The sequence below is a fragment of the Salmo salar genome, chromosome ssa18, assembly GCF_905237065.1.
Source record: "Salmo salar chromosome ssa18, Ssal_v3.1, whole genome shotgun sequence".
Classification (NCBI taxonomy): Eukaryota; Metazoa; Chordata; class Actinopteri; order Salmoniformes; family Salmonidae; genus Salmo; species Salmo salar.
Genome location: NC_059459.1, coordinates 32,691,559 through 32,705,680, shown reverse-complemented (window position 1 = coordinate 32,705,680; position 14,122 = coordinate 32,691,559). Strand labels below are relative to the sequence as shown.

Here is a 14,122-nt window from a genome sequence, read left to right as displayed (position 1 = left end):
GCTAGACAGGGGTAGATGAGCATGGTTAACCCCCTCTCTCCACACCTCTCCTGGGGCTTGGAGCATGGTGGAGAGCAGGCAGGTAGACCACTGGTCTGGAGCTCTGGGGGGAAGGATGGGAAGGGCAGGAGGAGATGAGAAGGGGGTGGCAGGTAGCATCCATGGTGGACCTACATGTGTGAGAGAAGTTGACGACAAGTTATCACATATGCCGAATACAACAGGTGTAGACCTTACCGTGAAATGCTTACTTACAAGCCCTTAACCAACAGTGCAGTTTTAAGAAAATAGAGTTAAGAAAATATTTACAAAGAGAAAAATTAACACAATAAAATAACAATAATGAGGCTATATACAGGGGGCACCGGTACCGAGTCAATATGCGGGGGAAAAGGTTAGTCGAGCTCATTTGTACATGTAGGTAGGGGTGAAGTGACTATGCATAGATAATAAACAGTGAGTAGCAGCAGTGTAAAAACAAATGGGAGGGGGTTGTCAATGGAAAAAGTCCTGGTGGCCATTTGATGAATTGTTCAGCGGTGTTATGGCTTGGGGGTAGAAGCTGTTAAAGAGCCTTTTGGACCTAGACTTGGTGCTCCGGTACTGCTTGACGTGCGGTAGCAGAGAGAACAGTCTATGACTTGAGTGACTGGAGTCTCTATTTTTTGGGCCTTCCTCTGAAACCGCCTAGTATATAGGTGCTGGATGGCAGGAAGCTTGGCCCCAGTGATGTACTGGGCCGTACGCACTACCCTCTGTAGTGCCTTATGGTTGGATGCCGAGCAGTTGCCATACCAGGCGGTGATGCAACCAGTCAGGATGCTCTCAATGGTGCAGCTGTAGAACCTTTTGAGGATCTGGGGACCCATGCCAAATCTTTTCAGTTTCCAGAGGGGTAAAAGGCGTTGTTGTGCCCTCTTCACGACTGTCTTGGTGTGTTTGGACCATGATAGTTGGTGATGTGGACACCAAGGAACTTGAAACCCTCGACCCGCTCCACTTCAGCCCCGTTGATGTTAATGGGGGCCTGTTCGGTCCTCCTTTTCCTGTAGTCCATGATCAGCTCCTTTGTCTTGCTTACATTGAGGGAGAGGTTGTTGTCCTGGCACCACACTGCCAGGTCTCTGACCTCCTTCCTATAGGCTGTCTCATCGTAGTCGGTGATCAGGCCTACCACCGTTGTGTCGTCAGCAAACTTAATGATGGTGTTGGAGTTGTGTTTGGCCACACAGTCGTGGGTGAACAGGGACTACAGGAGGGGACTAAGCATGCACCCCTGAGGGGCCCCCGTGTTGAGGATCAGCGTGGCAGACGTGTTGTTGCCTACCCTTACCACCTGGGGGCGGCCCATCAGGAAGTCCAGAATCCAGTTGCAGAGGGAGGTGTTTAGTCCCAGAGTCATTAGCTTAGTGATGAGCTTTGAGGGCTCTATGGTGTTGAATGCTGAGCTGTAGTCAATGAACAGCATTCTCACATAGGTGTTCCTTTTGTCCAGGTGGGAAAGGGCAGTGTGGAGTGCGATTGTAGGTATTACATGTACAGGATACACATGGTAGACACTGTCCAATTAAATGCTTACTGGCAGGTTCCTTCTGGACAATGCAACAACAATAAGAAATAATAAAATATAAGAATACCAACATAAAATAAATGGCTCAGTAGAATAGAATAAACCTCTTCTCTCCTCAACTCTCCTCTCCTCAGCTCTCCTCAGCTCTCCTCAGCTCTCCTCTCCTCAGCTCTCCTCAGCTCTACTCTCCTCAGCTCTCCTCTCCTCAACTCTCCTCTCCTCAACTCTCCTCAACTATCCTCTCCTCAACTCTCCTCTTTTCAACTCTCCTCAACTCTCCTCTTTTCAACTCTCCTCTTCTCAACTCTCCTCTCCTCAACCCTCCTCAACTCTCCTCTCCTCAACTCTCCTCTTTTCAACTCTCCTCTCCTCAACTCTCCTCTTTTCAACTCTCCTCAACTCCTCAACTCTCCTCAACTCTCCTCTCCTCAACTCTCCTCTCCTCAACCCTCCTCAACTCTCCTCTGCTCTGCTCTCCTCTCCTCTCTTCTAACTCAGTCTAGGAGTTCTAGACGCCAGTCTCTCCCAGTAGACCCTCAGCGTTTAGTGAATCCCAGTAGAAGCCTCAGCATGCTTCATGCATAGTGCTCCTATAATTGGGCTGGCTGCACTGTCTGCTTGTCCTCTCTAGTTCTGTTAACATGAGCCCAGGGGAGAGGGAGCTTAGTGGGAGCATAGCCTAGAAACTCCTAGAAACTCCTAGACAGAGACTGGTAGATTAATATACACACACATGCATGGGTGAACACACACACTCACAGAGACGCACGTACATGCGCACACACACAAACAATGCATGAACCCACGCACGTACACACACACACTAATACACACAGGGCCTGGCTGGTGGTGTTAGGGGAGGTGATGGGTGGAGATTAAGAGTACACTGTGAGTGGTTAGCTAATTATCTGCCCTGCCACGTCCCATTAGCACTGGAGCGAGGCAGAGTGTGTGTGACACCGTCCCTTTCATGTCACCCAAATACTTACCAAACCCCAACCGAAAACTGTCACCGTTGACGAGATATTTACTCTAGCTAATTATACATTAATAAGAGACGAATCAGGATAACAGAAATTCTATCCTGGCTATCAAGAACACCATGGTTGGCGTTACCAGGTCTTCTCACAACAGACTTGTAAACAACATTGCAGTGATAGTCTGAACACTACTGAATGCTACTAAATGGTAGTATAGATGAACTAGCCGATATACCCTATTCAGTTTAACCCAAGGTTTCCCTTTTACAAGTACTGTGTACATATGATATACATTGAGAATGAATTGAGTTAGTAAAGCATTACTTTGTGAGATAGAACTTTGTGTTTTATAGAGGGGCATCACGGTTCCTAGCTGTCATTCATGTTTATAGCCGCTGTCACAGATACCAAAGGCTTGTCAGCCGCCTTGTTAAACGATAGATTTCTGTCCACCGTTTTAAAGAGGCAATCTGTGATTCAAAAAAACAAGCCGCCACCCATCACAGTTTTGGTAAACGGCGAAGGGATGGGGCTGACACAGCTACTGTATGGATGCAAGGACTGCCCATCCATGAGATCAAAATGATAGTTTTAACCATGTTCTGAAGCTATACAGCAGGGGTAGACAAGCCTGTTCCTGGAGTTCACAGGTACTGCAGGGTTTTGTTCTAACTAGGCACAACACCTGACCAACTGAGCTAATTGATCAGTTCAGTGATTGCCTAAATTCAACACACTTGGTCTTCCAGGTCGATTAAATCCAAAACAGGAACTGCCTACCCCTGATGTACAGTGTTTGTTTACAATTATATTGTTTACAAACAATGGAGTTAAATAGAAGCTTATATTTGGGGTTTTGATGGGGTTCCACAGTTGAACTAAGCTCATGAAGCATTTGAAGTTATCATGAGTATATATCACCCCCCAAAAAAGTACAAAAATTGATGTACCAACTACAGATTGCACCTTTAAGCACAGAGACAGGGGCCTGTGAGTGACTTTCACATTCTGTACACATGTCATGTTATGAATGGCTATTTTCTGCAGCTGCTGCTTCCAAGAAAAAGGCGTCAGTGTTTTTGCGAGGATGCCAATTGAAAGGGAACACCACTTATTTGGGATGGATGTGTAAGCTGATAGGTTGATCTGTGGCCCTGGATGTGGACAGTAGTTTGTGAGGACAGACAACTCTGTCTGTCTGTCTGTCTGTCTGTCTGTCTGTCTGTCTGTCTGTCTGTCTGTCTGTCTGTCTGTCTGTCTGTCTGTCTGTCTGTCTGTCTGTCTGTCTGTCTGTCTGTCTGTCTGTCTGTCTGTCTGTCTGTCTGTCTGCTCCCCTCCCTTCCACCCACAACACCAGTAGGAGTGTGACTGTGAAAGGCCCTAACCTGGGTTCAAATAGTACTGCTTAGACTCAGTCCCTTCTGACCCACATTCATAGCAGGATTTTTCAAAGAATTGTTACGAGATTACAAAAACCATAACCTGCCACATTCTGATCAATCTACCAATGCAGTTTTGTTCTTCTGATTGACCTATTTTGTATAGTGTATAATGTGTCTTCAATTAGACTGATATTGTAACTGTCATATTGTAGTTGTCATTGTTTTGTCTTGTTTGTTTCAGGTGGAGAAAGAGGGACTCAAGGGAGATCAGGTATATTCATATTTTCCTTGACGTTTCATTGTTTTTATGTGGTACACTGAGTCTGAAGCTCATATCCTTATGTACCCACCAACACGTACCTCTCTATGCTGTTCTGACAGGCTGTTAAATAAACCATAAATGAAACAAAACAACTCTCTCCTCCTGATCCAAATCAATTTGATGAAGTGCACTTTTTATTATATAATTTGTCACGGAACAATGGCCCTGCCTAGGTCAGATTTACAATAGACCCAGGCATACAGCAGTTTATATGAGGCCTTGTCAGAGGAGGAATGACAACTGCAAGAGTTATGTTGGAGAACTATGGGAGTTCCTAATATTGATGGCGTACGGACATGCAACATCATTGTGAATGACAACTACAGTATTCTTTGTAATTTGAAATGTTCAAAACATTGTTTGTTTGATAAAAAAAATGTTTGGTAACACTTTAATTAAAGCCTGCAGATATAATGCTTCATAACTTGTTAAAAGCATATATGAGCCTTTATATTGTGGCATAATCAAATCAAATTGTATTGGTCACATACACATATTTAGCAGATGTTATTGTGGGTATAGCGAAATGCTTGTATTCCTAGCTCCAACAGTGCTGTAATATCTAACAGTGCAGCAGTATCTAAAAATTCACAACAATACACACAAATCTAAAAGTAAAAGAATGGAATTAAGAAATATATAAATATTAGGACAAGCAATATCAGAGTGGCATTGACTAAAATACAGTAGAATAGAATACAGTATATACATATGAAATGAGTAAAGCAGTATGTAAACATTATTAAAGTGACTAGTGTTCCATCATTACAGTGGCCAGTGATTCCGTGTCTATGTACCTGTATATACGGCAGCAGGGTTGAGTAACTGGGTGGAAGCCGACTAGTGATGGCTATTTAACAGTCTGATGGCCTTGAGATAGAAGCTGTTATTCAGTCTCTCGGTCCCAGCTTTGATGCACCTGTACTGACCTCTCCTTCTGGATGATAACAGGGTGGACAGGCAGTGGCTCGGGTGGTTGTTGTCCTTGATGATCTTTTTGGCCTTCCTGTGACATCGGGTGCTGTAGGTGTCCTGGAGGGCAGGCAGTATGATCCCGGTGATGCATTGGGCAGACCTCTCCACCCTCTGGAGAGCGCTGCGGTTGCGGGCGGTGCAGTTGCCATACCAGGCTGTGATACAGCCCGACAGGATGCTCTCAATTGTGCATCTGTAAAAGTTTGTGAGGGTTTTAGGGACCAAGACAAATTCCTTCAGCCTCCTGAGGTTGTGGACGCGCTGTTGCACCTTCACACCACTGTCCGTGTGGGTGGACCATTTCAGTTTCAGTGATGTGTACACCTAGGAACTTGAAGCTTTCCACCTTCTCCACTGCGGTCCCATCGATGTGGATAGAGGCTTGCTCCCTTTGCTGTTTCCTGAAGTCTACCATCAGCTCCTTTGTTTTGTTGACGTTGAGGGAGAGGTTATTTTCCTGGCACCACTCAGCCGGGGCCCTCACCTCCTCTGCAAACTTGATGATTGAGTTGGAGTTGTGAGTGGCCACGCAGTCATGGGTGAACAGGGAGGATAGGAGGGTACTATGGTGTTGAAGGCTGAGCTGTAGTCAATAAACAGCATTCTTACATAGGTATTCCTCTTGTCCAGATGGGTTAGGGCAGTGTGCAGTGTAATGGCAATTTAATCGTCTGTGGATCTATTGGGGGTATTAAGAAAATTGAAGTGGGACTAGGGTGTCATGAAAGGTAGAGGTGATATGATCCTTGACTAGTCTCTCAAAGCACTTCATGATGACAGAAGTGAGTGCTACGGGGCGATAGTCATTTTGTTCAGTTACCTTAGCTTTCTTGGGAACAGGAACAATGGTGGACATCTTGAAGCATGTGAGGACAGCAGACTGGAATAGGGATGGATTGAATTTGTCCGTAAACACTCCAGCCAGCTTGTCTGCGCATGTTCTGAGGACGCGGCTATGGATGCCATCTGGGCCGACAGCCTTGCGAAGGTTAATACGTTTAAATGTCTTACTCCCGTCATCCACGGAGAACAAGAGCCAACAGTCGTTGGGAGCAGGACACGTCGGTGGCACTGTGTTATCCTCAAAGCACGCAAACAAGGTATTTAGCTTGTCTGGTAGCAAGACGTCGGTGTCCGCGATGTGGCTGGTTTTCCCTTTGTAATCCGTGATTGCCTGTAGACGCTGCCACCTACGTCTCATGTCTAAGCCGTTGAATCGCAACTCTACTTTGTCTCTGCCTTACACCTATGTAACCAGTCGTACACATATGTAACCAGTCTTACACATATGTAACCAGTCTTACACATATGTAACCAGTCTTACACCTATGTAACCAGTCTTACACCTATGTTTTGCATCTGACAGGGTCTACCTGGCTTAACTGGAGATACGGTACGCCCAGCACCAGCAATTAAACTTGAATGAAATCAGATCTAGGTATTTTCATACAGCAATTAAGCCAACTAGGCAGCCAGTGGTCTTTGTGCTGCACAGGAGGTTGGTGGCACAGGAGGTTGGGGAGAACAGGCTCGTGGTAATGACTGGAACGGAATCAGTGGAATGGTGTTAAATACATCAAACACATGGTTTCCATGTGTTTGATGCCATTCCATTTGCTCCGTTCCAGCCATTATTATGAACCGTCCTGTCAGCAGCCTCCACTGGTGTGCTGAGAACATGTGGCTCTAACATCTGTCTCCATAGCAGCTTTATAAGCAACAAGCTGTTAACCCATAGCCTGATCCAGGATCTGTCTGTGCTGCCTTTCTAACTCATATTGTCATTGGCAACAGGTCTGGGATGAGGCCATGAGTTTACATCTGTCTCCACAGAAACAAGCTGGATACACACTCATTCTAACACTGAATGCCATCCAACCAGCCTATCTAGGAATCCATCCAGCATCCAGCTAGCCTGGTCCATTGCTGTCCTTGTCGAGCCAATCTTCCTTTGGCATGGCAATGAGTAGGAAGGCATTGGCATGATAGCACAAACAGATCTGGAACCAGGCTAGCATCCAGCCCCTCTCTCTCTTACACAGAAGCGACATTTCAACAAATGGCAGAATATCAATAGCGTGTCAAACAGCGGAATGTTAGGCTATGTGTCCAGTGTTACTGGTGCTATAAGAGGCCTAGACCATGAAGCTCGGGTAACGCAACACCCAAAGCCTGGCCATACACAAATGACAGCCCTGCTCTGATACCCTTCTGTCTTCTGTCCCTAGGGATCCCCTGGGTTGCCAGGTCAGACGGGGGCTCTGGGCAAAGAGGGCAAAAGGGTGAGTAAATGCCACACACACAATCACACACAGGCACTGCTACTCTTTGTGTGGCCTGGGCTGGGCCTAGCTCCTGCTTCTGGACCCCCTCCCTGGGGACGGCCTGTAGGGGCCTGAGTTAGCCTGGGTGGGCCTGGGTGGGCCTGGGCTGGGCCTAGCTCCTGCTTCTGGACCCCCTCCCTGGGGACGGCCTGTAGGGGCCTGAGTTAGCCTGGGCTGGGCCTAGCTCCTGCTTCTGGACCCCCTCCCTGGGGACGGCCTGTAGGGGCCTGAGTTAGCCTGGGCTGGGCCTAGCTCCTGCTTCTGGACCCCCTCCCTGGGGACGGCCTGTAGGGGCCTGAGTTAGCCTGGGCTGGGCCTAGCTCCTGCTTCTGGACCCCCTCCCTGGGGACGGCCTGTAGGGGCCTGAGTTAGCCTGGGTGGGCCTGGGTGGGCCTGGTAGGGCCTGGGTGGGCCTGGTAGGGTCGAGCCCTGGGGGAATGCTAATAGTTTGACTACGTTTAATAAATGTCTCAGAGAGGTCAACATGACTGGCAGCACACGTGGCCAGTCCCAGCAGGCAGCTGTCCTAAGCAGTGTTATGTTTCCTATAAAGGGCCATACATGGTTAAAAGAACAATGGCTGTGACTGTACAAACAAGAACATTCCAGTTCTACCCACTTGGCCCACTTGGATTTCACCCCTTGCTACATTCGAGCAATCTTAGAGCTCTCACCAATTCCTAGAGGTACTGCAGTGGTCAATATAATTTTTACATTTTAGTGGTTTAGCAGACGCTCTTATCCACAGCGACTTACAGTAGTGATTGCATACATCTTTTTGCATTCAACTTAGCCTTGATTAAACTACAGCATGCATGTTATGTTGCAGTTATAAGAATAAAGCAAAGCAGTGCTTCAGATGCAGGATCTTAATTTGATCACCCTGTTACAGGAGAAAGTTGAGGTATTTTAGGTTTAAAAAGGCTTCTTAAAAGTCTTTCCACGTTAAGATTTTTGACCTGATTTTCTCTTCCTAAAAATGTATCAACCCCTACAAAAATGCACATTTCCTGTTAATGCAGGATTATTTTCCTGCTGTAGCAAACTGGCTCATATTAAGATCCTACACCTGTATGTTACCAGTATCGGATGGGTCCAACTTCCAAAACAAGGCTGGCTACCTATAAAACTGTGACCACCTGTTTTGAACACAGGAGGCTGCTGAGGAGAGAACAGCTGGAACGGAGTAAATGGAATGGCATCAAACACATTGAAACCATATGTTTGATGTATTTGATACCATTCCATTGATTCCGCTCCAGTCATTACCACTAGGTGCCACCAACCTCCTGTGGTTATGAGCCACACACTACAGTACTGTGGATCATTTTGCAACAGCTAATGGGGATCCTGATAAAATACCAAATACCAAATTGTAAGGATTGCACTGTAGGGAGTGTTGAGATTGTCCCGTTATGTTGGTTTTCAAACGTAAGTAGTGTAAGTATAGTGTATTGACTTAAGAAGCAAGCTGAAAGATGACTTGTTAGAGGCCTGATTGGTGTCACACGTTTTCTCCATCCCTAGCAAACACAGCTGATTAATCAACTTGCATTCTAAACGGAGGATCATGATTAGGTGATTTTATTTATTTATTTTATTTCACCTTAATTTAACCAGGTAGGCTAGTTGAGAACAAGTTGTCATTTACAACTGCGACCTGGCCAAGATAAAGCAGAGCAGTTCGACACATACGACAACACAGAGTTACACAAAAAAAAAATATATATATATAATAAATGCATGAAATGAAATGTATGCATTCACTACTGTAAGTCGCTCAGGATAAGAGCGTCTGCTAAATGACTAAAATGTAAAATGTAAATCAATTTGATTTGATTTGATTTGACCTGCTCTTTCCATGGCATAGACTGACCAGGTGAATCCAGATAAAAGCTATGATCCCTTATTGATGTCACTTGTTAAATCCACTTCAGTCAGTGTAGATGAAAGGGAGGTGACAGGTTAAATAAGGATTTTTAAGCCTTGAGACAGTTGAGACATGGATTGTGGGTGAATGGGCAAGACAAAATATGTAAGTTCCTTTGAACAGGGTGTGGTAGTAGGTGCCAGGCACACCAGTTTATGTCAAGAACTGCAATGCTGCTGGGTAATTTACGCTCAACAGTTACCCGTGTCTTTCAAGAATGGTCCACTACCCAAAGGACATCCAGCTAACTTGACACAACTGTGGGAAGCATTGAAGTCAACATGAGCAGCATCCCTGTGGAATGCTTTCGACACCTTTCTGAGTCCATGACTCGACGAATTGAGGCTGTTCTGTGGGCAAAAGGGGGGAGTGGGGGGGTTCTTAATAATGAAGGTATTCTTAATGTTTAGTACACTCAGTGTATATCAACAGTTTAGTGCTATTCCTGAACTTTTCCATAGCTCTCACTGACACTGCATGAGCTAACAGTGAATCACATTCTCAATGCAAGAATTCCTGGACAGAAAGAGAGAATTCAAATGGGAAGTTAGTTAGAGCTGATGGCGGGTGCTACTGTCTATATCCTCACACCAGAAGTGGAACGTTGCAACATAGCGGATCTGACCTCGGAGGCAACTGAATCGCTCGGTGTCAAAGGTCACAATTATAACGTGACCTCTATGAGAACTTGAACATAATGTCCAATTTCTACCCAATCATAACACCTTTAATTGGTTTCAGTCTGTGTTTGGAGCCCAATTGGAGTCCAATCAGCATGTTGTAATGTTTCCTCGCTGGGTTTGGACCACTGTTCATTAAAAGCAGTGAGCCCCATAGGGGAATAAAGTTGCATTTAAACTAATGTCTTCTTGAGTGTGGAACATGCCTGGGTTCAAATATGATTTGTTTTCTTTCTTTTTAACTGCACTTCATTTGAGCTCGCCTGGCGTGATGGATCTGGAGGAATAGGCAAAAACCCTGTCAACTGGCACTCTAGTCAGGCTCATTCAAATGCTTCTTTTTGTTGTTGTTGAAAGAACTCAAATACTAATTGAACCCAGGTCAGGTGTGGAAGGGTATCTCCTTCAGTAGTAATGTGTGAGTGGAGTGGTCGTTACACTAAGCCAGTCGGCCATTTGAATCAGTGTCAAAAAATGTTCTTCTGTTGAAGACACACACAACCTCTCTATTAATACCCAGGATGGGTCCCAAATGGAGTCCTGTTCCCTGCTGTATGCAGGGCACTACTTCTGACCAGAACCCTATGGGGTAGTGCACTACTTCTGACCAGAACCCTATGGGGTAGTGCACTACTTCTGACCAGAGCCCTATGAGGTAGTGCACTACTTCTGACCAGAGCCCTATGAGGTAGTGCACTACTTTTGTCCAGAGCCCTATGAGGTAGTGCACTAATTCTAAGCAGAGCCCTATGTGGTAATGCACTACTTTTGAATAGTACAAAGGGTTCCATTTGTGCCGCAGGTCTTGTCTTTGATGGCTGCTGGCCTGCATGGCTTCCTGGTTACTATGAAGGTGCTAAAGTTTCCCCCATTTAAAGCCCTGAAGCTGTCACATGTGGCCCATATGAAACTGAGAAATCACAAATTGACTTCCTGTTAGTTGTGTGACGTCCTAGGACAAAGTGACAATAAAGTCTGTGATTGTGTAACACAGTGTAGATCTGTATACGTTGAGATAAAATAGACTACCATCCCATGACGTGTCCAGGGAAATCCAGATTAACTGTACATCTGCCATCGCCTTACGTAGGCTGTGATACCCAGAGCTCGACGAGCCACTTATTCAGCGGAATGTCAGCTTTCAATGAAAAACAAAAACCTGGTAAGTTTCTAACAGATTTTATTAATATAAATATAAACTATGCACTTTTGACGCAATGGTGCACCAATCAGCTTTAGGTGGTTAAAGCTCTGAACCTGTCACATGTATCCCAGGGAAGTTGTTGATCAACCTGTGTCTTGGGAAGCCTGTGGTTTAATAAGGACAGGAAAGAAGACGTATTATTGGGGTCGGGTCTCTCTCACTCTCTCACTCTCTCTCTCGCTAGAAGGCCAGTTGATATCTCTCACCCAATTAACAAACCCTCACCCAACATTACACCTTAGTTTTACACCTTGTGAGTTCCCAGACCTGGGTTCAAATACTACTGAAAATAATTTTAAATACTTTGATTGTGCTTGATTGAGTTAGCCAATGCGCAATGGAACCAATAGAATAGTCCCAAATCTGCACGTCTGGCACTTCAGGAAGGGTAACGCTCGACAGTATTTGAACAATTTCAAATAGTATTTGAACCCAGGTCTGCCTTTCACACCTTCTGGGTTTCCACTTGGTAAGGTGGCCTCAGCTGCCACGGAATCTCTTGACTTCACTGTCTCTGAGCGCTCAAGACCTTTACGGAGTAGACGGAAGTATCAAGCTACTATCAAGGTATTGGATTAGACATTTGATTTGAGGTATAAGCTGTCGTCCAACACAGCCCCTCTCACACTGTCTGCTTCTGTTCAGTTGAAGAAAAACAACCGATCAGGCCCCGACCGTACGTCTCCCTTTAAAGAGACGTAAGAGGGCTTTGGAACAGGTGGGAACAGGGGAACAGGAGCAGAGAAGGAAAGGGTGTATTTCAATCATTTCTGGTCAAAGACGTATTCATGTACCTTTATTTATACAGGCTACTCTCATTGAGACAAATCTCTTTTACAAGAGAGACCTGTTAATATATATATAAACTGGGTGGTTCGAGCCCTGAATGCTGATTGGCTGACAGCCGTGGTATATCAGACCGTATACCGTGGATATGACAAAACATTTGTTTTTACTGCTCTAATTATGTTGGTGACCAGTTTATAATAGCAATAAGGTATGATGGGGTGTGGTATATGGCCAATATACCACGGCTAAGGGACGTGGTATATTGCCTAAGACTATCCCTTAGCCATGGTATATTGGCCATATACCACACCCCCTTATGCCTTATTGCTTAAATATAGCATAGGAGGATGTCAAGTCAGTATAACATGGTCCTTCACTGTCCTCCATGTGACTCCATAATAAATCACAACACAGTTGTATATCTCTGTTTGATCACATGACTTTAATGGTTGACCTTAACAACACGTCAGGATGGCAGTAAGGGGGTAGTCCACTGTCATACAGTCTGCAGGAAAGATGAGAAATGCTTTGGAGTTGGACTTTGTAGTCATTAAGGTGGTGGTGTGTGTGTGTGTGTGTTGTTTTCAATAATAAAGCCTTGTGTCTGCATCACACCATGGTGGAGGGTAGCACCATTAATAGTCATGTGGCTTGCTTGCCATCCATTATGCATACAGTAGCATTGACTGGGAATGGCAGTCTAGGACTGTGTCACAAATGACACCCTATTACCTATATAGTGCACTACCTTTAACCAGAGGCCTATGCGCACCCTGTGGGCTTTGGTTTAAAGTAGTGTGCGAACAGGGGTGCCATTTGGGACGCAGGCTCTAACACTCTGCAGGAGATCCAAAGGGAAGAGGAGGGTGCCTGTTAAAAGGATGTCTCTCCTTGCCGCTGGCGACACAGTCAAATATGAATCAGAAGCTCCTGTGATGATGTGCTAAGCTTCATGTCGTCATTGTAGGTTGGCTGTGTCCTACACTGGACCAGAGAGGAACAGGGACTAGGGGAGCGGTGGTGTAGGGATCTGGGGGTTTTACACTGTAAAGCTGCTCGGCATTGGCAGCAAATGGACATCAGGTTGTGTCCCAAATGGCTATTCCCTAAATAGAGCACTATTTTTCTGTATAGCCCTATGCACCCTTGTAATAAATAGTGCGCTACAAATGGAATAGTGTGACATTTGGGTCTGTTATAAGACAGAGAGAAGTCAGGACTGAGTACTTTGAAAGGAGCATGTTGTTTTGTGCATGTTAAAGGGAATGAGACGTGAGGATTTGGGATTTGACAGTGGGAAACTTGTTGGCGTTGGCAGCTTCTGGGCATTAGTGTCACGCCCTGAGAGAGATGGTTTGTTTCTCTATGTGGTTAGGTCAGGGTGTGGGGTGGGCATTCTATGGTGTCTATTTCTTTGTGTTGAGCCGAGTATGGTTCCTAATCAGAGGCAGCTGTCTATCGTTGTCTCTGATTAGGAACCATACTTAGGCAGCCTTTCCCACCTGAAGTTGTAGGATCTTATTTTTGTACTGCTCATTATTAGCCTGCAAGACGTTACGGTCGTTTGTATTTGTTTATTATTTTGTTTAAGTGTTCTGATTTAAAATAAATAATAAGATGAACACTCACCACGCTGCACCTTGGTCTAATCCTTTTGACGATCGTGACAATTAGGGTCTGTGATAATGTAACAGTATAGCTTCCGCCCCTCTCCTCGCCCCAACCTGGGCTCGAACCAGGGACCCTTGCACACATCAACAACTGACACCCCACGAAGCATCGTTACCCATCGCGCCACAACGCAAGGGGAACAACCACTTCAGGTCTCAGAGCGAGTGACGTCACTGATTGAAACACTATTAGCGCGCACCACCGCTAACTAACTAGCCATTTCACATCGGTTACACTCACCCCCCTTTTGACCTCCTCCTTTTCCGCAGCAACCAATGATCCGGGTCAACAGCAT

At 45.5% G+C, this 14,122-nt stretch overlaps 1 protein-coding gene across 6 annotated transcripts in view; it reads left to right on the top strand.

Moving 5' to 3' along the window:
- The window catches only part of LOC106560244 (collagen alpha-1(XIX) chain), a 242,966-nt gene that overhangs the window by 73,999 nt on the left and 154,845 nt on the right, over positions 1-14,122 (top strand). For all 6 annotated transcript variants that reach the window (XR_006760420.1, XM_045701046.1, XM_045701045.1 and 3 more), the window contains exons 16-17: positions 4,174-4,203; positions 7,458-7,511. Coding sequence is in view for 5 of the 6 variants with exons in the window: in XM_045701046.1 (XP_045557002.1) it covers positions 4,174-4,203; positions 7,458-7,511 (84 nt within the window). In the remaining variant the exon portion in view is untranslated. The remainder of the gene's footprint in view (positions 1-4,173; positions 4,204-7,457; positions 7,512-14,122) is intronic.